The sequence below is a fragment of the Felis catus genome, chromosome B3 (genome assembly GCF_018350175.1).
Source record: "Felis catus isolate Fca126 chromosome B3, F.catus_Fca126_mat1.0, whole genome shotgun sequence".
Taxonomy (NCBI): Eukaryota; Metazoa; Chordata; class Mammalia; order Carnivora; family Felidae; genus Felis; species Felis catus.
Genome location: NC_058373.1, coordinates 31689540 through 31715208, shown reverse-complemented (window position 1 = coordinate 31715208; position 25669 = coordinate 31689540). Strand labels below are relative to the sequence as shown.

At 58.7% G+C, this 25669-nt stretch overlaps 1 protein-coding gene across 1 annotated transcript; it reads right to left on the bottom strand.

The window, feature by feature from the left end:
* Positions 1-771: 771 nt before the first annotated feature.
* On the bottom strand, positions 772-23818 carry SEMA7A (semaphorin 7A). The gene is made up of 14 exons (XM_011283023.4): positions 23600-23818; positions 10250-10401; positions 9666-9707; positions 9248-9340; positions 8941-9025; positions 8711-8821; positions 7920-8059; positions 7161-7345; positions 6213-6321; positions 5930-6128; positions 3381-3508; positions 3026-3180; positions 2765-2826; positions 772-2456 (listed from the first exon to the last, which is right to left on the bottom strand). The coding sequence occupies exons 1-14, from the start codon at positions 23766-23768 to the stop codon at positions 2095-2097; spliced, it is 1992 nt and encodes a 663-aa protein (XP_011281325.2). The 5' UTR covers positions 23769-23818; the 3' UTR covers positions 772-2094.
* Between the last annotated feature and the right edge of the window lie 1851 nt (positions 23819-25669).

Here is a 25669-nt window from a genome sequence, read left to right as displayed (position 1 = left end):
CTCCCTGAACAGCCTCCTAACTCCCCTCCCTGCCACTCACCCCATCCCTTCTCATGCACCCTTCTGAGTTCTGAAACCTACGCGCTTTACCTTGGAGGGAGTCAAGTTTCTAAGGCACAGACCCCACCCCAGCCCTGGTCACTGCCCTGGGGGTTGAAAAGCCAAACTCTGGGGCTAGCACATAAACCCCGCACCCCGCCACCAGTGTCCCCTTGCTCGCCAGCCTCCCCCTCTGCACATATGCCCTGCCTGGCAGGCCAGCCCGGAGGAAGTACCTCGTCTCCACTCAGGCACCACCTGCCGCCACCCTCCGGCTTCCTGCACACACACTTCTATCACCACACATTTATCCCACCGGGTCTCATTTGATCAGCTCTCCCTCCCAGCGTGGGCCCCCTGAAGGCAGGAAGGCCTGAGGCGGTTTCTAGCCTGGCTAGGCCAGGCCTCTCAGGGGAAGTGGTGGGAGGTAGAGGCAGGGGGGTGGAGGTGGGGGGGGGGGGTGGGGTGGGGTGGGGAGAAAGGCCAGCTCCCCAGGTATGAACAGAGGAGCTGGCGTGCAGAAGCCGCCTGGCTTCCCGTCAACAGCTTTGCAGGCAGCACACCACGGCCCAGGAGATGTGGGTGCACACCCCACCCCTGTCTCTCGCTAGCTAGGTCTCTAAGGGCAGAAACAGCGAGTGTGTGTGATGAGGAGGTGGCGAGTCATAAACAGGAGCCCCCCACCCTTGTCCCCCAACCGGGCTGGCTTTACAAGCAAGAAGCAGGCACAGGTAAATAAATAGCTTGTTTATTAGTAATATGTTACATTATTAAAGTGCATTGAGAAGAGATGCAGGGGCCAAAGCTGGAAGGCCGCCGGCCCCAGGCCCTGCCCTGGGCTGGCCAGACACAGCCAGAGAAGGGCCCAGCTCTCTGTTGAAACCCACGGACAGGGCTGGGGGCAGAGCCGTGCACCTGGAGAGCTTGGCCCAGGCTGTCCCCACCGGAATTCACAGTTTAGCCTAAGTTATAACATGTCCTGAGCTGAAGGTGGGAGACTAGGAGCATGGAAGCACAGCCCCTGGGGAAGGGGGCTGAGGGGAGGGGAGGGGGCCCCCCCGCCCCCCAGCCCCCAATGCCAAGGGCAGAGTCCTGGAACCTCCCCCTGAGGACCCGGCTCCTCCTTCTATATGAATGTGGTGAACCTAGGGCTCAGTTTCTCCTTAATTTTCCCGTCTCCCTCACCCGACCCCCTCCCATAACCGCCCCACACTGGGGACTGGGACCATGCCCCCCTCAGACTGGGATCCCAGGGCAGAGCCAGCTCATGCCACTCTCCTCGAACCCATGCCTGTCCCTAGACTCTTATCCCATCCCCGGAGCCTCAGACTGGGACCCCCCCACCCCAGCCCATTCCTTCCCCAGTCCCTCCCTGTCCCACCCCACCCCCAGCATGTAGTTTTGGTATTTTCATACAGATGCAGTCAGAATTAGCTATACATGAAATAAGCCTAACATAAAAATAGAGCTTTTTCCGTCCTTCTGTCCGGAAAGCAAACATCCTTCAATAAACATGCAAGACGGCTGCCTAGTAGGACCCAGGGCTGATGAGGGAGCCGTAGAAGGCAGCCCTGGGCCCACAAGAACAGCAGCTACCCCCAGCCATGGCAGGAGGGAGGAGGAGGGGGCAGTTTGCGTATAGAGTCCGATGGACTCGGGCCTCAGCCCCAAGGTCCAGAGCCTGGGGCCCAGCTTCCCTTTCCAAATCCCATTCTGGCCCATGGACTCTTGGGCTGGGAACATCACTGCATTTAGTCAAGTTTGAGGAGGAGTTTTTGAAAAGTAATCTCCAGAAGGTAAAATCTTAGGTCACCAATGCCCCAGCTTCACAGTCAGCGCCTTCACTCTGTGGCCCCTGCCACCCGTGCCTGCTCGGGCCCGGCAGCCGCCTGCGGCTGGCCATCTCCAGGCCTGGTGTCCTTCATCAGGTTATGCAGTCCCCCTGGAAGAAGCATCGGGCAAGGAGCTCGCCGGGCCCAGCCGGCTCTGGACGGGAAACTTTCCTAGTGCCCCTGAGGCTGCAGGAGCCTGTGCCATGCCCAGCCCCAGGGGACCTTAGTGGACCAGCAGGCCGAGAGTGAGCGTGGGCAGGACGCCCAGCCAGAGGGAGGCGGCCAGGGCCCGGGCCCGACCCAGCAGGTGCTCGGCCATGGCGCCGTCATCGGGCAGCAGCTCCCAGTGCTGAGCCTCACGGAGGTAGGAGCCCTCCTGGGCCTCGCAGTGGTAGTGGCCATACTGGCGGGCTGTGAGGTTCTCGATGAACAGGATGCAGTTGGGGCTCTGATGGCCTGGCTCGCAGCTCTGCTCCACGTTCTCCTCGTGGCGCCATGAGTAGGTGGCATGACGGGACTCCATGGGGCAGCTCAGGTAGTAACGAGAGTTCCGAGCCAGGGAAACCTTCTGCAGTGGGGCCCTGTCTGGAGAGGGACGGGGGAGGCAGCCGTGAGGAGAGGCCGAGGGCTCCCAGGGCAGACTGTAGCCTCCTCTGCTGGCTGGGCCTCCAGGGCCAAGGCTTCTAAATGAACACAGTGCCAATCTCCTCCCCACTCTCCCCTGCCTCCCTCACCATCCCCCTCTCAACAACCACCCTCCCATACGACAGGGCCCGCTCTGCAGGACTGTCCTGCCCCATCTGCCTGGGGCCCCCAGGGCCAGGCCATGTCTCTCTCAGACAGGGCTGTGCCACCCTCAGCAGATTGGGGCCCGGCAGGGCCAGATCAGGTACCTGGCTTTGGGTTGGGGCACTCTTTGTGTGGCTCAGCTGGATTAATGGACTGCAGCACCGGCCTGGAGTTGGAAGGGGAAGAGAAAGCTGAGTGGACAGGAGGTCTCGGGTCTGGCCCCCCATCCCTGTCCTCGTTCCCCACCCCACCCCCCCACTCAGAGGAGGTTGTGGCCCAGCACCGAAGCCTCTTGCAGCCCACTGACGCCACCCCCACTCCTATGTCCACCTCCTCCCAGGAACAAGGGATCCTGGCCAACGTACCCTTGGGAGCTGTAGATGGAGACACAGCGGCCCTGGTCCCAGCCGCAGTAGGGGTCTCGGGCCATGAGGCAGCCATGACAGCCCCCGCCGTAGACCTCACACAGGTCCAGGGGCACCTGGCTCACCTCCCACTGGGAGCTCACATACAGCTTCCGCTAGAAGAAGAACACAACTCGGGTCAGGCCAGGGCCCCCAGCCCCAAGAGAGTTCTAAGTCCCCAGGCTACCCTCCAGGCTCTGAGCCCTGGGGCCCAGAGGCTCTTAAAAGGACATGCAAATCGCATGCAAAGGAGCTCTGTCCTCAGCTGGCCATCGCTGGGTAGCTCCATAGGATACAGTGGGGTGGGGAGGCTCACCCGCTCAGCGTCCAGCGACATGGCCTGGATGGCGGCCGGGTGGTGAAAGGGCTGGATCTCCATGATGTTGAAGGCAAGGCTGCGTTCCCGCTCCTCTGACTCCACCACCTTGTGGATGGTGCCCCTGTCTGTGGGCGAGGGGCAGAGGGTCAGCGGGTCGGTGGGCAGGAGATCCCCAGAGCCAGGCAGCCTCCCTCTAGGCTGCGCCAACCAATGGGATAGTCAGTGGAGGAGGGCTGGGAAGTCATGGCTCAGGCGAGGGTCACAGGACTGGGGTGGGGTGATGCGGGGAGAGGGTGACTGGGAGCCTGAGGGCAGCTCTGAAAGCTTCCAAATCTGGGCCACAGAGGCCATCCCAGGAGGCCCAAGGCTCTACCAGTCCACAGGGGCACAGAGCCGACTGTCCTATAGGCACAGCCCCGAGAGCCTAAATCCCGTGGGTGGGAGCCCATGCGCATTAGCATTTCGGTTGTTGAATCCTCCACACCCTTAAGAGGTGGGTATTATCCTCCCAGTTCAAAAAGGAGGAAATGAGGCTCAGAAAGGCTGAGCAACTTGCTCAAGGTCACACAGGTGGTGACCGGAACCCAGAGGCATCAGAACCCCACCCCTCAGCTCCCCTGTTTCGTGGACTCTTTGGGGATGTTTTCTTTAAATAAACTTTTCATTTCGGAGTAATTTTAGCTTTACAGAAAAGCTGCAAAAATAGCACAGACTTCCCGAATACCCTTCACCCAGTTTCCCCTAACGTTACCGTCTTATGTAATTGTGGTACATTTGTCACAATGGAGCAATCGACACTGAGACATTACTATTACCTCAACTACAGACTTTATTTGGATTTCTTGGGTTTTTCCACTAATGTCCTTTGTCCGTTCCAGGATCCAATCCAGGACTCCACATTGTATTTAATCTTAGGGGAGTTTCTTTTTAATTTTTATAAAATCTTAGATCTAAAAAGGACCAGGCTGCCTGCCTCTGAGGCCACGCTCTCTCCATTCATACCTGTCAGGGACTAATGGGCATCCTGACCCCTGGGCCCTCCCGTTCCCACCTCACCGGCTGTCCCAGTTTCTAGAATAGCCTACCTCCCCCATTCCTCCCTCCCAATTTCCCAGGGCATCACTTGCCCCAAAAAAGCAGTCAGATGATGGGATGATTGCTTGCCTAGGATTCTCCTTTATGTGTCTATGGCCCCCCTCCGCAGGCTCTGAGATGTGGCCAGACGCTCCTCTGTCCTGACAAGCCCCCAGCCTTGCCACTGCCTTTGCACACACTGCCTGCTGCAGCCCCGTAACTGCTTCCCACGGCTTCTCCCAAATGGGTGAGCCTCCTGCTCTCTGCAGAGGGCTCAGAAAGTTCTATATCTCATCTGGCCCTAATCCTTCCTGCTGCAGGATCCAACATGGCATCTCTCCAATGGCCCTCACACCAAGACCTCATCACTCACGTGCACTCACCTCCCAGGTCTGCAGGAAGGGAGCCCACAGCCAACCTGGCTTTCCTGGTCCTGGCTCCTGCTCCCATGCCTGTGTTGTGTGACCCTTCCTCTCCGACACCCCAATGCCCTGCCATCGCCTGGCTGACCACAGCAGCTAGGCCAGCCGCTGCCGAGCAGAGAAAGGACAGGGGCCCATGGGTGTAACCAGGATGAATGGAGGAGTAAAGAAGTGCGGTCTCAGGACCCAGAAGCCGGACCCCTTGGGGAATTCCTTTCCTGGGGGCCTCTAGGAGTCAAACAACCAATAAGGCCACCATGGCCCGGAGAAGGCCACAGAGTGAAACAATAGCAGAAAGCCACGTTGAGGGGGAGATGTGAATAACTGAGGGTGGGTGCCTGAGGCCCTGACTGCTAGGCTCCTGGGGGAGACACTGCCCTTTCTCACAGCACCACCACTCAGTCCCAAGGAAAGCCTGTGGCCCCACCAACACTGATCTCCATGCTTTCTCCCAGCAGCCCCCTTTGCCCACAGCCTGGGAGCAAGAAGCTACCAAAAAACTCAGCTCAGAGCTGGCTCAGCAGAAAACTGCCCCCCGGGGAAGCCCCCTCTGTGGTCCTCTGCAAAGGCTCCGCTGTCTGGAAGCCCCTCCTCACGGCTCACTAAATTCTTGGCATCCCATATCAAATGTTTCCTCTCACCTGCATGGTCCCCAAGACAAGGAGAGAGTTTGATTTCCTCCTTCTGCCTAGCAGAAGCCCACAGGATCCCAGTGACCAGGTCCTTCCTCCTGACTTTCCATTTCTCTTCCTACCCCCTTCCCCGGGTCAGACATCTGGACCAAAGCTACGCCCAGCTTTGCTCGGTCTTGCTACATTTCTGCCTCTGAATCCCCACGCTTGTTCTCCTCCCATCCTAGGATACCCTCTCCTCTTCCCTCTGCCCCCACCTCCCTTCCACAGCCACACACACTGACACCTGACAGCTCTTGGTCACTCAATTCTTCCTTCCAAGTATAAAGTTCCAACCAGATGCCAGTGATATCATTCCCTATACATTTCATGTCCGTTTTTACAAAGCAGGCCAGAAGATCCTGGGGGAGCCCCTCACCTGTGGTTAGGTAAAGCACGTGGAAGGTCTCCCCACGGCTGGCCTGCATGCGGTGGACAACCACTTTCTGGTAGTGGTACTTTGAGTGGAACAGTGGCGTCTTCAAAGGCCCCATGGGCTCTACTCTCTGTGCCACCTCAGGGTGACTGTCAGCCACCTGGAAGGTCTCCGTGGGTATGGGCTGCCGGTCTGGGAGACACTGGGCAAGGAGAACAGGTCCAGGTTAGTCAAGTGGCTGGGGGGCGGGGCTGGGGCCTGGGCCACGGTGGGCGTCACAGCTTACCTTGCCAGGCCGAGGGTTGGGAAGGCTCGAATGGTAGCCCTTGAGTGAGGAAGTACGAAAGACCTTGTCAATGTCACCAAGGGAGTACACACAGACAGCTGAGTAGTTCCTGGGGGGACACAGAGACCGCCTCACTGGAGGGCCCAGGACCCACCCACCCTCATTCACCCAGGCCAGCCCAGCAAGCCCGGGCCTGAGAGTTATGAAACACCGGAGAAGGAAGGAGGAAACGAGAGAGGAAGGGGGAAGGGAGAGAGGGAAGTTTAACCAAATTTCTCTCTGTCACAATCTAATCACCCAACCTGTGTTCTGTCACAGAATCACTGAGTTCAGAGGCTAACCCCAGGGCAGGAGAAATCCCAACACACGCACTCCTGTTAGGTGATTCGCCAACCTCGCTGGACACAGCTGCAGCACACTGATGCCCAACACAGGCCTGTCCCCTTCCCAGCCTGGCTGGGTCTACCTGCCCAGGGGCAACAGAGCAAGGTTTTGGCCTCCCCACCCTGTCCCCCAACTCTCCTCACATCCGCCTAACACCTTTGCCTGCCTTGTTTTCAATCAATGAGAGTGATTAAGAGGTGTGAATTATCAGGCGCAGGCAATGCCTGAGCAGGTGTGATAGCACCCAGCACCTAAGAGGCCTCAGCAGCCTCTTCCCAGCGCCCAGCACCCACTCTGAGCACATAGCTGGTGGACACACAGGCACAGGCGCAGTCACGAGCATGCACATGGCATGTGCGCGCACACCCATCGTATACAGACTCACAAACACACCAGTGCACGCACCTCCCTGAGCACTGGCTATCCCCCACCCCATGCCCAGCAACGGCCCTGTCCCTTGAACCTGGGTCCCCACTCGTGCCACATCAGCCTTCTCCTCAGCAGAGCCCAAGCCTCTTAACCAACGCCAGCTCCAGCCCCAGCCCCAGCATGAAGGTCACTCACCAAGGGTTGGAGAAAACACCATAGACTCTCGTGTCCCTCCACTGGCCATTAGGGTCAGGGAGCAGAAAGACGTCCTGCAGCCTGTTGAAGTTCTTGTTGGTGGCGACATCGCTGCACACCAGCATGGCTTTCAGGAAGGTGTTCCACTTGGAGACCGACAGTGAACTCTCGCCGCCCTGGTCCCCCTGAAAGGGTGAGGAAGAGGAGGCCCTCAGCACCTGCCCACGCTGCTGCACACACCCGAGGCACCTGCCACCAGGAATGCCAGCGCCCAGGCTTCAGAGGAGGAAAGAGAGCTCTGAAAGGGGCCAGGACTGCCAGGGGACAAGGCACAGCTGCCTCTCCTCTCAGGCCAGGTCCTTGGGCCAGGCTCCAGCCGATCCAGGGCACAGGGCCAGCAATGGGGACCTGCAGGGTAAGGGTGCCAGGTCCCCATAGAACAGATTGGCACCTTCACACAGGTGAAACAAACACGTGTAAACACACGTTCATACTCACGAACACACTCAAACACATCCGGCATGAATACAGACATTTGCACACCACCACACATGCACGAGACCCCCTCTTTGCCCACGTACAGATGCATGGGCCTTCTCGTGCATACACATTTGCTCCCACAATCCCACTCCCAGACTCACTCGCACATTTCACGCACTCCTTTATGGAAACACGTGTGCACACCTGACCCAGGCATGTATTCCCTTGCTCCTGTTCAGGCTCAGACACACACTCTTGCCCACTTGGCCACACACTCACCCTGCAGAGCTGGGCCACACGGGACACATTGAGAGGAGCCTCGGGGTTCTTGTCGGGATTGTCCTCTCGGAAGAAGTAGTAGATCTTGTCATCATAGGCCTGGTCTTGGTGCACAATGGTAGCCTTGATGAACTGGGGGTCTGCCAGAGACACAGATGAATGGATGTGAGGCTGGGAGCCTGCCCGGAGGACCCATCCCGACTCTGTGCACGCGCGCGCGCGCACACACACACACACACACACCTAGTCTCTACAAACAAACCCAGAGCAAATCAGACCTAGACTAAAACTCAGAACATCAGGTCCAACAGCCCAAGGGGCCTGAGACTCTGCACCCCCACCCCACACTTGTTTTGCCCTCTTCCACAAAGATGTCATCGGCCCAGGAGCAATGACTTCATGCCTAGGGACTGGGGGGAGGTCCCTGGGGGCCCCTATGTCACTTCTGCCTAATTGGCAGAGCCCTAATGAGAAGGAGGAGGTGTGGCCCCGACATGAGCTCAGCAGAAGGATACGCTATGGCTCTTGGGGACCCCACGCTGGGTCTGCAGCTTCCTCTGTTTTGCTCCCAATGTGTTGGGCCCACCCTGCCTCCACACCATTGTCTCTGTTGGTCCCCTCCTCCCTTAAAGACAACCTCCTCAGCTCTGGGTACCTGCCCCCGTTTCTTGAGCGGGCTGTGGCCCAGCAGCCCTTGGGGAGCCCTCCTATGGAAACTGAGGGCTCTCCATCTGCTGCCCTGGGCATTCACACCCCTTCAGCCCCCACAGCCCAGCCACAGCCCGACTCACTCTGCATAACGGTATCACTGGTATACAGCTCAATCTCGCCCTGGATGCGGCGGAACCGAGGGATCTTCCCGTTGAACTCCTGCTTCCGGATTGTGGAGTACACTTCGTCCCCTGGGCATGGTGGGAGGGGCATGGGTAAGGGCAGACAGCTCCTCGAAGTCCCTCCTCCGAACCTGGGCCACTGGACACAGAGCTGACCACCCTCCCCCAGCCCAAGGCAGCTGCCCTACCATCAAACAGAACCAGCGAGTTCTCATCTGGGCTGAAGGGGGCATAGCCTCTCTTTTCGCCAAGCGACTCCACGGTGCCGTTCACCTGGGGGAGACGAAGGAGGGTCAGACAGCACATGATGCCATGGCCACCGCTTCCTGTGGGCGCCAGCTTCCCAGCCACGATCCCCATCCTCCCAGGGATTTGATACAAAGTGAGGCCAGCCTCAGAGTCCCCCCCCCCCCAGCTCCTTCCCAACGTGGTGGGGGCAGAAGCCCACCCAGACGAGGGTGAGCTGACCAGGTGCACGGGGAGGGGCCTTCTCACCAGGCTCCAACAGCTGGGGCGCCGGGCATTGGTGCCACAGATGAGCAGCCCCTCACCCTTCCTCTCCAAGAGCGTGATGTAGTTCTCACAGTCCTGCCAGGGCAAAAGGGAAAGAGAGATGTTGGCTGGAGGCCCGGCAGGCCCAGCACTAGGACCCTCAGTCTTGGGGCAGGAGGCTTCGGATCTGAGCAGAGGAGGTGCCACTGACTCCAATGCCCCAAGAACAGCAAGGACACAGGGGCCTTGGTGAAGAAGCATGTCTCCCTTCAGAATTGGGAATCCTGGGGCAGGGCTACCTCTCTCCTCCCAGACTGTGGCTCCTGAGGCAGGGCCATGCCTCCTTCCCCAGACTCTCAGGGACTCCTGTCCCTTTTCCAAGCGGGTCAGCCTCCCCTCTGTACCCTTCTCCCTCACTCACCCGCTTGTCCAGGCAGGACCCCTTCGTGGAGCCAATGTTCACCTGGAGGGGAGGGGAAAGCATTAGGCCATTCTGCCAAGGCAACATGCCTGTGTGTGCTTTCTATGCATCCTCAGGACGAGTTCATTTTATAGATGAGCAACTAGGGTGAGTGATTTACCCAAGATCACACAGGCTATTTTCCCTGATACCCAGAGCCAAAGCCCAGAGCTCACAGGCCAGCCCAGAGATCTCAGAAGATAGGGGCCATAGGGTTCTGGAGCCCAGCTTCCTGACTGGGTCTCCCCCATCAGCACTACTCACTTGGCCTGGGAGGTTAGCTCCAGGCTTTTCTCCGCACTGCCGGCCCCAACACCCACACCAATCTGGACTACCTTTAGGGAGCCTCTCACAGGGACCACATATGGAACATAATGGGGGGGAGACCTGTTCAGGAAGAGATGCTAGCTCCCCCGGATTCCCTGAGGCCCCTCACCAAGGACAGAGGGGAGATGAGAGAAATGGGGCGGGGAGGGAAGGAGGAAGGGGCTCAGCTCTGTCCCTGGAGCCAGCAGAGGGGTCCAGGCAGAGGGGTCTAGGCTCACCGTGCGCATGGAGGCATTCTTGCCCTCGGGGAAGTCGAAGAAATAGACCTTGCCACGTCCACCCACCCACACGGAGGAGCTGCCGGGCTCGTGGAAAAGCACCGTGTGAGGCTCAGCCAGGCCAAAGTCCACCCAGTCCTGCCCTGCGCGGCCTGAGGAGGAGGTAATTGGCAGAAACGTTGAGGCTGGGCCCTGGACAGGAAGAACCCCAACCCTCCCCACCCTGCCAGGCGTATCAGCACCTGCGTGGCAGCTAGTGTTTGGGTCCGGGCTGGGGCAGTACCAGGACTCAGAGCCACGAGTGGGAGAAGTGAGGGATCCCCTGCTGGGGTCCAGCAACCAGCTGTCCTCACCTCAAAGCCAAGGCCCCTGTCCTACAGTATGTGTAACCTCAGGATGAGGGCAGGATTTAGGGACCCCTGGGGAGAAAAAACACCCCCCCACACTCACCACGCACATACACACGCACACGCACACACAGTCGGCTCTTCCTGGGAAGCTGGGCTCTGGCAGGAGGAACCAGGGCTCCCCGTCTCTGCCGCCAGGACAGAGCAAGCAGTCACCTCCTTCCCCTGCAGGTAGCTGGGCCTCTAAGCAGCCCACTTAGAGTCAAGGTTCCTAGGGATCACTTTGGTCAGAGCCCGAACCCCTCCTTTGGGAAGCCCTCTGCAACCCCTTCCCGCCCACCCAGCCCCTTAGTGAGCCGGTCAACTTAGATCAGAGCTAGAAAGGAATCTGAACGTCCACTCCTTCCCATGTTTACAGATGGGAAAATGGAAGTCCAGAAAGAGGCAGCCCAAGGTCACACGGTCGGTAGCAGGCACTGAACTAGAGCCCACGCTGCTGCCCCCAACTGGGCTCTGTGGCCTGGCCTGCTCTGGTCTGGTTTCACAGGGCCGCCAGCTCACCCCGGTGGGGAGAGATCAGCCCTCTCTCCCCAGCAACTCCGGGACAGGGAGCCCTTCACAGGGCACAGTAAGCAGAAGGGCTGACCGGGACAATTTTGCCCAAAAAAGAAACCGTCTGTAGCCACTGCCTCCAGGGAGGAGACGTCTCATCTCCGGTGACATTGCTGAGGTTGTCCTGGTTGCAGGGCTAAATTACAGGGATGGGACAGCCTGTGGCTGTGCCCCCAGCAATCAGCCACAGCTAGCATCTCCCCACCTCTGACCAGCTCGAGGCCTCACCCCAGAGCGCGGCCTGACCACTGTTTATTCAGCTGCAGCAATTTCAGGAGCAGCCAGCTTACCCAAGACCCTGAAGCAGGACGCACCACAGCCCCACAGGAGAGGACAGCCATTTCCCTGAGTCTGCCCCCACCCCCGAGCCCTCTTGCTGCCAACCAGCCATTCCTACTGATTCTGCCTTCAACGGGAGTGCACCCTGTGACCCATACCTTCGTTCCCTTTCCCTAAGCTACCTCCCTGCTCCGTCAAATCATCCCTGGAAGTGGGATATTCTCCGTCTTCACCTCAGCTGTGGCCTGGCTCACAGCACAGAGGCGGAAACTCGGCCCCTGGGGGGCACACTAGTCCAAGGTCACACTAGGAGGGAAGACAAGCTGCCTTATCCAGACAGTATTGGCTGGGGCGGGGGGGGGGGGGGGGGGGGGGGGGGGGAATTCAGAGACATGTAACACCGTGGGCCACAGAGAAGTGCTGAGCTCACAGCTCTCAGGTTCCCCTGGCTCTCCTGGGGCACCCCACACACAGCCAGAGCAGCTCAGCACATCAGGCTTCATCGTACCCCAGGCTCACCCCTTCAGCCCCAGCTGTGCAGGGCAGGGCTGAGACCCGGCTCTGCACCAGGTCGTGGGGACGTGGTGCTGGCCAAGGCTCATGGCTGGCAGGTCTCAGTCCCCGGGGCTCCCCCGCCTTTTCAGTTGGGGTAAAATTAAAGTGCTGGGGTCAGCTCTCTGGCTCCCCTTTCACCGGCAGCCAGCCAGAGATCCAGACGGTCTGCAGCCACCACCACCCGCCCCCCCCGCCCCCACTTCCCTAGCCAGCTATGGCCAGGGAAGGCTGCTTGTCTGCGTCTGGAGACAGGCTGGGCCCTGAGAGCCCAAGCCCCTGGAATCCTACCCCTCAAGCCACACTGGCCTCAGAGGAGGGGACTGCAAGGCCAATCACACACAGCTCTAGTGGTTGGGAAAGAGGCACCCGAGTGGCCCCTGAGGGACAGCTCTTGTCTGGGGGTCACGGTCCTGCCGTGGGGAATTTAGTCTGATGGGGGAAAGAAAGCCCTGCCCTGGGGAGTCAAGCCTGATGGGAGATGCATGGCCCAGCCCTGGAGAGCAAGGCCTGAGGGGGAGATCCGGCCCGACACCAAAATCCAGCCACAGAAGTGAGATGGCCACACCAAAGCAAGCCTCCCCAGATCTCACGCAAAACTGTTCTGGGACAGAACTCAGGACTGCTCACGAAGTACTTTTGAGGACACAATGGGAGGGAGGGTGAGGGCTGCCCGCAGCTGGGTGCAGCACCAGGCCCAGGGCAGTCCTGCACAGATCTGCAAGCCTGCGCCCCATTCCCTTTAAATCCTGGCTGCAGCAGCTGGGGTTGGGGGGAAGCAAGGGACTACTCGCCCCATTTTGCAGAAGAACAAACAGGGGCTGGCAGCATTGCCTCCCTTGACCCCCTGGCTCCTACCCCTCCCCAGTCTGCGCCTGGCGATGTGTATGGGGAGGACGGCACCAGCTCGAGGCCTTGGCCCATTCTCCACCCCTGCCCCAGCCTGGCTCCCGCACTGCCCGAGGCCCTCAAAGGGCCTGATTGTGCCCGGGAAGTGTCTGAGCGGCAGCAGCTCGATGAATACATGAAAGGAAGCTTTGTTCAGGTCACAGGAGCGGGGGCTGGGGGCTCAGGGGCAGGAGGGCTGCCTGGAAGTGAAGGCAGCACTAAGCCTTCACAGCCAGGACCCATGGCCCGATGGCACCATCACAGAGAGCTGGGTCAAGGAGGGGGCGGCATTCAAGGCTCCGCCCATGCAGGGGCTGAGCAAGCCCAGAGGTTGCCCCTAAAAAGACCCAGCCAAGTGAGCAAGTGTCACATCCTTAAATGCATCTTTTTGCTTCCCGGTGAATCCATAGGGCTGGGGGAGGCAGATCAAAGCTACGTGGGTCAGGAACAGGCAGGAAGAGAATTCCAGACAAGGGAACCAGCTGAGCAAAGGTGGGGAGGCTGACTGAATGGTGGGTACATAGACCAAAAGGTCCAGAACGTGATGTGGAGGGGAGGTACGGAAGCCCAAGGATACTGCCCATCAGTCTCCACTGCTGCCTTCTCCTCCCTTGGAGCAGGGCTAGGGTTGCAGGGCCAAGCTGGGAAAACCTCCCCTCCTCCAGCATCCCCCACCTCCTTTCTCTCCCTGCCTGACCAGCCCCCTCTGCTTCCCATCCTGGATGTCTAAAAGGAGCACCGTCTGGCACCGTGTCTCCCCCCCTCACTCCCCGGCCTGACGCATTAGTGGCTGACTAAGTGGTAGCTAAAAGCTCCCAGAATAACCAGGGGTTCAGGCAGGGGAGGGGGCTAGGGGCACATGGGGAGGGCATGGCCCCAAAGGTGGGCCAGGCACCCACCGCATCCTTGCTCCTTCTGGACCCAGAAAGCCCCCTGAGTCCCCTCCCTCCTCACAGTGGCAGGAGCTGCAAGGCCCAGCCCCAGCCAGAAAGGAGGGTCAAGAAGATGGCTGGGGGTGGGAGACAAGATGCTGTTGGCAAGAATCAGACCCGACTGCTCTTGGAGCCACCACCCTCCTACCACGGTCCCGGTGGCCCATGGGCTGGGGCAAGTCCGGGGTTCACACGCGCTGAGTTTTCCTAAAGCAGGCTGGCCTGGAGAGGTACTGCTCCTCCTCTCCTTCACTCTGTGTGTTGTCACCATCTGGTCCCCACTGTCCCCATATCCTCATTGCCTATGAAAGACGGGGGCAGCCCAAGGGGACGGTAGAATTGGGGCTGGAATGTATGGGATGTTGCTGTCCATGAAGGGAGCGACAAGGCAGGGACAGCCTTCCAACCTGACCCACTGACCCAAAGGGCCTTGAATGCTAACCTCAGGGAGCCCTTTGAAAGTGGGCATTGAGGCAGGCTCTGAGAATGGCAGGAATGTGGGCACGCAGCAGGGAATGCCTGAGTCAGGCAGCCTGGGGGGCCGGGGCACGGAGCAGGAGCCAGGCCAACCTCTGACTGGGGACCCAGCCACATCCTCCCACGACGGCACCCCACCCTGCATTGTCAGGCCCACCTCACACCCTCGCATACCACACACACGTGGCTGAGAAAGAGGAGGGAGTCCTCCTCCCCACATGCAGTCCAAGAATTAGCATGCAGCCTCTCCACCCTTTGCAACCCATACCCCACAGGTCAAGGTGGAAGAGAGAGGATCTGAACAATCACTGGGCTGAGAGGGCACAGAGGCCAGACACATGGCAAAGAGGGCAGAGGTAGGGCCAGGCTACAGCCCGGGGCTTCCGGTGCCCATCACCAGCTCCAGCCCTCCAGGACCACAGCCCGGACCTCCCTGAGAGCCTCTTGATTTACAAAGCACTGTATATTGCTTCTTCCTACTTCCCTGGGTCATTTCCTGCTCCCCATCCTTCCCTCCCTGACCACCAGGTGAAAACTTGCTAACCTGATAACTGAAGGGAATCACCCACTCGCCCACTTTCCAGGTGAGCCCTGATCTCTCGGGAGCCTTTAGTAATTCAGGCCTCAAACCCTAAGGAGTGACTAATGGGGAAACTCAGCACTGCGTCAGATCAGCGGAGGGAAACTCTTCCACTGGGATGAGTGCAAATGAACAAGTGTTTCATCTGTTTCTCCAGATATGGCCAGGAATGAGGGCAGGAGAAGCCGTTCCTATCCACAAGCCCAGTTTCCAGGGTGGCCCCGGCCCATGCCAAGGAGCAGTGATGGTTGCTGTTGGAGATCTGGTAACACAGGACAGAGCAATGTTCCAGACAGCTGCCTGGCAGGCCCTTGAGGTGGTACGTCGCTCATGGCGGAGTGACAGGTCTGCCTGTCTTCATCAGCCATAGGAACAGTGAGCTGTGTGCTGGGCTGAAGGGGCACATCCTCCCACCCACCAAGGTCAGCTGTGGCGGGGAGGGGAACATATCTCACGTGTGGGCTCAGTCCTGGCTCCAAGAAGCCTGTGCTCCCTTTGGAAGCCAGGTGGCTGGTTGTTTGTGACCAGGGCCTTCCTGAGTTCAGTTTCCTTCTCTGTGAATTGAAGAGGTTGGTACCTGCTACCATACCTGAGAACCCACTCATGGTTCTCAGGACAAATCACAAAACAGTCAGGGTTGAGTTCACAGGTCCTTTTGGGGAAGGTGGGATTACGAGTCCTGGAAAGGTCAGAGACAGCTTTTGGATGGAGGTGGGGGTAGCAGAAGAAGCCAACCTCACCTTCTGCCTCCATCAACTAGCCTGCCAAATTCCCCAGCCACCCTGCAACGAAGGCAAGTCAAGTGTATGCACCCCCATTTTTTTAGTTACTTTTTTATTTGAGAGAGAGAGTGGAGGAGAGGAGCAGAGGGGGGAGGGGGGGTGCAGAATCCCAAGCAGGCTCCATGTTGAGCATGGAGCCTGATGAGGGGCTCGATATCATGACCTGAGCTGACAAAATCAAGAGTCAGACGCTCAACCCACTGAGCCACCCAGGTGCCCCTGTACCATTTTATAGACAGGAAAACTAAGGCCCCTCCAAGCCGGCAAGGGCCATGCGCTCTCTGCACCACGCCACTGTGCTCGAAGGGCCAGAGGCTTGGCTGGTGGGGAGACCAGCTGGGGCCAAGGCTTCAGGGGAAAGGGCAGTGTGGACAGCAAGCTGCGGGGGCGCCAGTCTGACACCAAAGCCTACGTGGAGCAGGGAGGAGGTTCCAAGGCCAGGGAAGGCAGGAAACCCAGGATGAACATCATGTCCTGTCCACCTTCCGCCTGCTCTTCAGCCCAGCAGGTTCCAAAAGCCCCAGAGTAAGGCCAAGGTCAACTATCCTTCAAAGGAGAGGATGGGCAGAGGCATAGGGCCTGCCCTTGGGCCCAGAGCCAGGGCAGAGGTGGGGGAGAGGGCAGAGATGGCTACATCACCCTAGCAGAGGGAGGCAGACACGATGGGAAGACTTGAGAAACAGAAGGTTCCCCAGCTCACTCTTAGCCTGGGCCAGTCGGGAGGGTGGGAGTGGGCAAAGAGCAAGGGCAGGCACCCAGCAGAGCCAGTAAGGGAGAGCTGGCAGGGGCCGGCGGCCAGGGCTGCATTTCATCAGAAATCAGAATGTCAAAGGAGGAGAATGACAGTGATGGCAACAGTGATTTTCCTACCACCAAACTGTCCCACTGCATTTATTATGTGCCAGGCACTATTCTTAAGTGATTTGTAGATAAATTAACTCACTTGGTCATCACTGAACTCTTAGAAGGTGGGATCTCTTACTACCCCCATTTTATAATGGGCTCAGCGAGACACAGAACTTGAGTAACCCGCCCGGGATCACACAGCTGTTAAGTGATGGAGGTTGACTCTCAGGCAGCTTGATTCTGGAATCTGTGCTTAAAGCACTGCGCTCCATAGAAGGGCCCTTGGAAGCTTCCAGGCCAGTGCCTCCCACACAAAAGAGAAGACTGGGGGGCAGAGAGGGTGGAGCCTGGTCAGAGGCCTCTTGACCCATGAAGGCCTGACCGCGATGCCCCAAAGAGAGTGTAAGAGCGTGGGCGTGCAGACCCGAGGCACCAGGGATTAGGGGTGTGGGGTGGGGTGGTAGGGATCTGGGGGTGCAGCACAGTACTGAGTGCTGACCAGCATGACTAATTAGGAAGATAAATCTCTTGAGATCTCTACCCAAAATAGAAAGCACTGTCGAGCCTGAGGCAGACCACAGTGAAGGGCAGGATATGCTCATGAACCCTTCTTTATTATCTGTCCAGCCAGGTTCCTACCCAACCAGCACCAACCAAAAACACTCGCCTCCACCCCTGACCCCTCAGCTCAAAAACCCACCATGACTCTCAACTGCCTACCCAGCGGGGCCCTCCCCCTCTACCTGGCAGTCAAGGCCCATGTCTGCTCATCTCTGCCAAGGCTCTTTCCCTCCTCCGCACCTTTGCTTGTGCTCTCCTTTACCTTGATTGCCCTTTCCCCTTCTGTCTGTGCACATGGTCTTTCCTGTCCTTGAACACCTGGTCTCAACCTCCCTGGCTTTAGGAAGTGTTCCCTACTGCTCCAGCCCTCACTGCTCTGTCCTCCCTCTGACCTTGTGCTATATACCATCTGGCACACACCATCTTCTCTCAGATCACCTGTCTGGTGGGATTTCACCTGGACTGTGGGGTCCTGAAGGTGAAGTCCAGGCTTCCTCTCGCTCTGTGGGCCCTGGGCCAAGCCAAGGCCAGGGCTGGGCAAGTAGGGACAGTTTAGATAGTAGGGAGGGGCAGACTGGGGTAGTAGGCCACGTCGGAGGAACTAACATCTTGGATGAGGCTCCTGAGCCACTGACAGCGTGCTTAGTTTATCACAGTGACCTTCCTTCCTCACCAGGCTGGCTCAGAGCCCTGGGCCCAGCAGATAAACAACATGAGTGGTTCTCTGTGCCCCACCTTGCCCCCACCACATACACCTGCCCTTCGCTCTCAGTCTGGCTCTTCCTCTCACACCACACTGACCTGTCCTGCTCTCATCTCCTGTCACAGTCTGTAGCTACACCTACAGGTTCCAGATCTCCCAGGTGCCCTCCCTAACCAGGCAGCAGGCCCACCTCTCCAGGCACCTGTGTGCTCCCCAAGGGCAAACCCTTGGGCCTTCTCCTGCTCTCTCCCCTAGAGAAGCTGCACGGACCTAGGCACGGGGGCAGGTGCTGGCTGCCTCCACAGTGAGGGCTGCCCCTGAAGGTGTTAGCACAGAGCCCGAGCCCTTGACTAGAAGCAAGGGGTGCAGGAGGCAGGGTAGGATCAGCCTAATCCCAGGCTGCCGTGACAGTTAAACCCAGATTAGCCGGTGACACAGATCAACCTGCCCTCAAGACCTGAGGCCCAGCTGCCCTGAGGAAAAGACCAGAGGAGGCACATCGAGCTGGCCCCATCTAAAGTCCTGAAGGGAAGATGGTCATGGCCAGTGGGGCTCCTGGGAGCAGAAAGCACTGGGGCCGGAAGAGTCTGGGCTCAGCCGAGCTGGCCAAGGAGGAAAGTGCTCAGTGAGCCCCAAGCCTGGGGAAAGAGCATGTAGACAGACAGACAAGTGAAGGGAGGCCAATAGCTGAGGCCAAGAGCGGGCTTGGGCAGAAGATACAGTCCTGGTCCCAGCTCTGCCTATGTCATTGGGTGACCTTGGGCCAGTCTCTGTCATCTCTGGCCTCAGTTTCCCCATCTGTGGAACATGTCAGGGAACGTGTGGATCTCTGACATTTGTCTTCTGATGTCCTAAGCTCTGCCCCATCAGGCTGTGTGGGTTGGAGTCATTCAAGAAGTTTCCTTGGAGGAAGTGAGACAGAAATGGCAGAAAGGAAGATAATGGGGTGCTGGGGCGGATGACAAGCAGGGCAGTGGCCCTGAGGCAGGAAAACATGGGTGCTGGGGAGCGGTGAGGAAAGATGTGTGGGAGACAAGGTAGGCATGGGGCCCGGCCACCACGCAGCACTGGGGAAAGCAGTAGCTCTGTCACTGTGTATTCGAGGTGAACTGTTCAGTGCATTAACGTGAAGGGATGGAGGGGCCTCACGGGACACACAGACGTGTCCAAAAAAGGAAATTAAGAGAAGGGGAAGCTTTCCGGCCCCCGAGCTGCCAACAGAGCAGAGGAAGTATGGTCAGTCTCTTGTGACATAGCCAGACGCCTATAGTGGCTGACATAAGGGACACGGGGCTGAGTGTGGAAGACAGGACGTCAGCTAGGGCCTCAGCTGTCAACTGTAGGGCCACCCACTCCCACCACTGCCCTCTGCGGGCTGCTGGACCCCTTCCCCTGGCTGAAGCCTCAGCTTACCACCTGCACATTAGGGGCCCTGACCCGACCCCCCCACAAAGAAGGGTACCCAGTTCTCCCTGCTTCTCCTGGGTGCCCAGAATTCTGCCCCACACCTGCCACGTCCCCTATGCCCAATGACCTACCCCTGCTAAGGTGACTTTCTCCTGGAAGGGAAAGCTGGTCAGAGGAAGGGCATGCTGCCCTCAGCAACAGGGCCTAGATCTTCCCCACAGGGAGAGTCTCTGGTGAGGAACAGGCTGCCTCATCTGCAGAACCTGGGCAGTCAGGAGTTAGGCAGAAAGCTCTGGTCTCCCTGGACCCAGCCCTGGCTTCCCATCAGGGAGCTAGGACACTCAGGAGGCCTTCCCTGCCAGATCCCTCTTCCTGCTGGCTGTGTAAGGTCAAATGGCTCACTTTAGATGTCCCCTCCTGCAAGAAACCTTCCTGGAGCCCCCAAGCCCTGGCTAACTCAACGTCTCCCTCCTGGAGACACCCACTCAGCTCCTCTCCTCTCCCTGGTCCTAGTTGCAAGTTTATGAAATTATGTCACACCAGGTACTTCCTCCTGTCCCTCCCCTCCGACGCTGCCTTCTACTCCTCCTGGCATCCCAACTTACCACCTCTCCCGGGAAGCCCTCCTTGATTGGGCAGACTGGGTTAGGTACCTCCTCAACCCCCATAGTTGCCCTTTGTTACAGGCCCTGCCACATTTTATTGTAACTGAAGGCTGACCTGCCTGTCTGCCTCCCCATCTACCCTGAGAAATCTACAAACTTGTCTACTTTCTCATCCCTGGGTCCCCAAGCCCTGCCCTGGGACCAATACAAGGTTGGCCCCAGCAAATGTCAAATATGCTAAATTACTATGTCCACCCTGGAGACCACAAACCAATGAGCCACTTCCTCCAGCTGATTCACAGCCTTCAGCTCACAAGAGAAAAAGATAGGAAAGAACACAGAACTCAAGGATTTCCCCTGACTTCCCAGGTTTCAATTTCTCCTCACCGCTAAGGTTTGAACTGGCCACCACAGCCTCTGCCCATCCCAGAGAATTCGCACTCTGATAAATATAAGCTCCTCCCTCCTTCTGCCCACTTTGGACATTTGAGGAAACTGAGGCTCAGAAAAAGGCAAGTACGTGCCCAAGGTCACACAAAAAACCAGGTCAGAGCTAGGACCAGAGCCAGGCTCCAGACCTCCCATCTCTTTTCTCCAAGCCGTATAGTCTTAAGCCCGTGCCAGCATCCACCCCACCCCAGCCTACTCTCAGAATCTTCACTATCCAGGACAGAGGGGCCACACAGCTTGGCAGGATGCTCCCGGTGACATCACCGTGCATCTCTCCCAGCTCTCCCAGCTTAGGAAACCCCCCTCTCCTCCTGGGAATTGCCCCCCTTCCCTGGTTCTGCAGAGGGAGTTCACCTTGAAGGTGATGAGCACATCTAAGTCCCCAAGGGGGCAAGGATTTCCACTGGAAATGCTGATGCTTGGGGAGCCCCAGCCGTGACCTCATCTCCTGGAGGAGGTGACAACAACCCCCTGCCCTGGGGAGTCGCCCCATAATGGCTCCCCCAGCAGCCACCAAGTCAACAATAACATCCTGTTGTTTAATTGGACAAGGGAGAGCCCAGAACCAGCTGGGCACGTGGAGACTGGAGACTGGGCACTGTTTCTCTCATTTCATGCTGGCTCACCTCTGATCTTGGGGGTCAGGACCTTCCTGGGCTTCTCCATCTCCTCCAAGCAGGGATGGAACAGGAGAGGGGTGCACAGCTTACATAAGCATGCCAACACAATCTCCTCTAGCCCCTGCTTGCAGGGAGGTAAGGCTCACACCTGGCATCTGTGACCAGTTCATGTGTCAGTGATGCCCTCAGAGGACAATCTCCAGAGCCCTTCCTGATCTGGCAAGCTCTGAGGGTCAGAGACAGATGCAGAGTTCAAGGGAACCCAGCAGGTCAGTGCTGACACAGTCCTCTCTCTCCTGGCCAGGCCTTCATCAGGCTGAAGAGGCATCAGCCTTCCCAATAAGTGCAGGCTGGGAATCTCTCAGAACTCCCTGATCTAATCTTTTCCTGAGGCTTAGGAGACCAAGCAACAAAAAATAAATGACAGAGAAGAACCCTCCGTATCCACTCCAGTCCTGGCACCTATCCTGGCTTAAAACTAAAACTCTAGTCTATGCTTCATAAAAAAAACTGGCTCCAGAACTACCATTATCTTTGACCTAGTCATTCATGGAAGTCAATTCCCACAGCACCCCAACCCCTGCAAGACAGGGACCTGGCCTACAGCAAAGGCTGGAGGGCCCTCTTCTCAGCCTACTCCCCTGTTTGCCCTGCCCAAACCCATTCCTGTCCGACTGCCATGTGTCACCCCACAGGAAATAGGAGACAGCTGTCAGCCAGGCATACCATCACCAGCTGGTGGGCCTGGGGGATAGGCGGATGGCAGGGTCCGTCTGGCCAGTGGGGCGCCTGGCACTGGTGCAGATGAGCAAAGACTGCCTTTGGACAAGATAGGTGAGGGGGTGGCAGCTCCCAGTAGGGATCAATAGTGCATTATGAAGCAGAGGGCACGGCCAATGCGGGCCTCTGTGGTACAGTTGTGAACTGCGCGCAGGGGAGAGGTGGAGCTGGGCTGGGAGCTTTGAAAGTGGGTAAGAGGACTGAAAGCAGCTTTAAATAGCCCCAGGGTGGGGACTAAGTGCCCAAGATGTGGAGGTTCACATTAAGTGCTAAGATGTGGCTGCGCATTAAGTATAGGGGGAGGGGTCTTAGGAAGACTTGGGGCTAGGAACAAGCAGAGCCAAATGCAAGGGGTTGGGTGCAGGGGGGAGATTCCAGAACACTCAGATATGGCCATTTGCCCTTTTCAGAGTGCCCAAATGCTGTGCTGTCCAGGACAGCCAAGGGGACGGAGTCAAGGCAGGGATGCTGGCAATGCAGAGAAAGCCTGGGCTGGAGCTCGTATGACTGAGGGGTGGGCAGGTGTCCACCATGAATAGGCGACCAGAGGTCCAGCTTCCTGCTCTACTCCTACCAGAAATACCTCTGGCTGGGTAGCAGAACTGGCCCCCAGAGTCCCTCCTTTATGGCCAAAAAATTGCCTAAATCCTTCTCCCCTCCCTAACTCAGAAATAGCACTGGTCCTGTGCCAGATCAGAGCCCCCAGTTTGCACTGTGAGCTCACACACTGCGGAGTGACCTTGGGCAAGTCACATTCCCCCCGCTGCAGCTGCAGATCAGGCTACTTGTTTTGTGTGTGGGATTTTTTCCTCTCTCTGCTAAGAATACCTGCCCCAGATAATGCTCAGGCTCTGGCAATTCCTGCAAACCGCCTCAGGCATCAAAGGGCCCCCAGCAGGGCCAGACCAGACCAGTCCCCCAGTCCCCCAGCCCCCACTACGAGTCCACCACCACCACAGGGAGTCTGCAGTGCCGCCAAATTTGGAGGACAGAGCTCTGTCGGTCTAGGGGCGGGGAAGCATTTGTGTGCAATGCAGGGGAGGGGAGCTCAGTTCCTGGCAGCAGAAAGACTCCAACCCCACCTAAGCCGGCTTTCTGACCCATTGTACAGGGGTCTAAAGTGAGGCGCCCCTGGGGGAGACTCTGGTCCCCCGGTTCACATATCTATCGAGGCCTAAAAGCTGCACTCCCTCCCCAGATCCGCCACCTGGGGGTCCCAACGTCCGTGCCCCACCCAGTGGGCACTGCCCCCCAAGCTGGCGCCGATTCCTGATGACAACTGCCACGTGCAGACAAGGGGGGAGCGGCCGGTCCTGGCATTGCAGAGGCAGCGCCCGGGTGCCCCAAGCCTCCGCACCGCACCTTGTCCCGGCTCGCCACTGGGTGTCCACCCCTTTACCCGGCCCGCGCTCGGGGCCGGGGCGGGGGCGGGGGCAGGCAGCGGGGTCTTTGTTCCCGCAGCCGGAGCGCAGCGGCGGCGGCAAGGGGTCCGCGCCCCCCTTGCCGGCCCAGCCTGCGCTGCGTGCGACAGCGGAGCCCGCAGCTCAAGAAGAGGAGACCTGGGTGGAGGTCCCGGCCGAAGAAAAGGTCCTGTACAGAGGTCCTAGCGCTGGAGGACCGAGAATGCCTCTCGGCCGAGAGAGGGGCCCTCTTCCTCCCCTGCGCCCCGGCGCTGCGGTTCCCGACTGGGGGCGGACTTGGAGCGACTTAGCCGGGGCTCCGGCCCCCGCCGCTCGCTCGCCGCAGCGTTACAGCCGCTCCAGCGTGCCAGCGCGCACACTCACACACTCACCCAGACCCACACGCTCCCCGCGGGGACAGCCCGGGACCCGCAGCGCAGCGCACGCACTCCCTCCGGTGCCGCACACTCTGCACCCGCCCCGCGCGGCGTCCGTTCCCTTTCCCCACCGGCCGCGCGGCGCCACCTACCTTTCCAGACAGCGGAGATGCGGGGTCCGCTCCTCTGGTGGCCTTGGGTGGCGGCGGCAGTCCAGAGCAGCAGCAGCAGCTGCAGCAGGAGCCAAGACCGAGCCAGCCGGCCGGGAACGCGGGCGCGCGGGGCGCCGAGGGAGGCGCATCCGGGCGGAGGCGGTGTCATCCCGCAGCCCGGGAGCGACAGCGGCGAGCAGCCGAGACTGAGCCAGCGCCCGACCGCAGGCTGCTCCCAGTGCAAGGAGGCGGAGTCAAATTCCTGACCCCACCCTCCCTCCCCGCTTCCCCACCCCGCAGCCTTTCTCGCCTCCCTGCTGCCCAAGGGGGGCGCAGTGCCCGCAGCTAGGGAACCTTCGCCACCCTCTCCCGGGCAACTCCAAGGGGAGAACCCGGACCGCCAGGGACAAGACAGACGTGGACTTCTCTGATCGGTGGCAGGCCCTGTACCCTCTCTGGGCCTGAAATCCACTCCCCCATACCCCATGAAAGGGTTGGCCTAGAGGTCGGGAAGCATCTCTCCTAGGGCATGGACCAGGTAACTGCACTAATGGCCAGCTAAGTGGTTTGGCCCCTGAAAGCTTGGTTCTCAGAGGACAGGCTAGCTTGAGTGTACACGGTTCCCTCGGAGACTATATGGAGGAGCAAGATGCTTTCCCCTGGGGGAAAACAGGCAGAGGAGTAGATGATCTGTGGGGAGCACTCAGCACCCCATCATTGCTCTGCCGTGAGAACGTGGAATTTTCATCTTGGCCTGACTCCCTCCCCTCTCCCTTCTCCTCCCTTTCCCAACCAGCAGCCTTCTGGGCTGCCTCCCCCCAGCCAGCTGGTGTATGCTCAGAAAATCCAAACTCATTTCCATGTGAGTGGAGGGGGATGTAATTAAGAAGTCCCCTTTCCCAAGTAGAGAGAGGGGAGCCTCCTGCATTCCCAGGACTCCTTGTCCTGGAGGCAGGGTCAGACCAGCTTTAGGGAGTCTCCGCCCCCAAAGCATATAGGGCTCAGCCAAGCAGGCAACCTGATGACTGAGTGATGATGCCCGGCAGGATCCAGACCCAGTCCCTCTGCAGTTGGGTGGACAGTCCAGGCAGTTCTGCCATCAGCTCATCCTCTTAGAGCCACGTGGCTGCCCTCTATGAGGGGGTCTCCTCTCCTCGGGCCAGAGAGCGCCCAGACTCTCCACCTCTGCTGTGCCTGAGGGATGGGAATCCCACTTACCCAGGACTTACTGGATACCTCTCCCCAGGCAGGCTGCACTGAGAGGAGGCAGGGTGAGGAGGACGTAGCAGAGGTACACATGGGCCTCTAGGACCCACACGCCTAGCTGGACTTGATTTACACGCTTCAGATACCATCGAAGACGGATATAGGCTGCCCAGGCCTCAGCCCCGGCTCCAGCCTTTTGCCCTGTGCCATGGCCAGAAGAGTTTTCTTACCAGGAAGTTTTGCTGTACCATTCCATACTTTGTTTCCAGCTATCCCCTTCCTTCTTCCCTAAGGGCCCCAAGGTACCCGAACAGGCCAAAAGGTGAAACCAGGATGCCTCTAGAGACCGGGCAGGACTAGGTTCCTGGCCTCCTGGGTGGGGCCAACAGCTTCCTGATGCCCAAAGTACAGTGCCCCAAAAAAGAGGGAGGCTATGAGCAAAGAGCCCCTCCCCAGGCCGCACCCAAGCCCGTGGCCCTGAACCCAGCAGCATGTCCTTGCCCAGGCTCCTCTCCAGGACATACTCTTTCTCCAGCCCAGGGCCTCATCTGCTGAATTGTATGGCCTCCAAAGTCTATCCTCTCTGCAAAGATAAAGAAAATTAAGAAATCACCTCTGCCTGCCTTTAAGCACTGAGAAGTCAGACTTAACGATCACATTGCCCATGTGCTAGGCAACTCACAACACACAACCCACTTCCACCTACCTTATCCCCACCAGTTTTACATTCTCTCCCTCACCGAGGGAGGGGGCACAACCCCATATTAGAGGACACTGAGGCACAGGGAGGGGGAGGGATCTGCCCAAGGTCAGCTGGTAGAGCCAAGGTGGACCTGGGTTTTCTGACTGCAACAACCAGTGGCT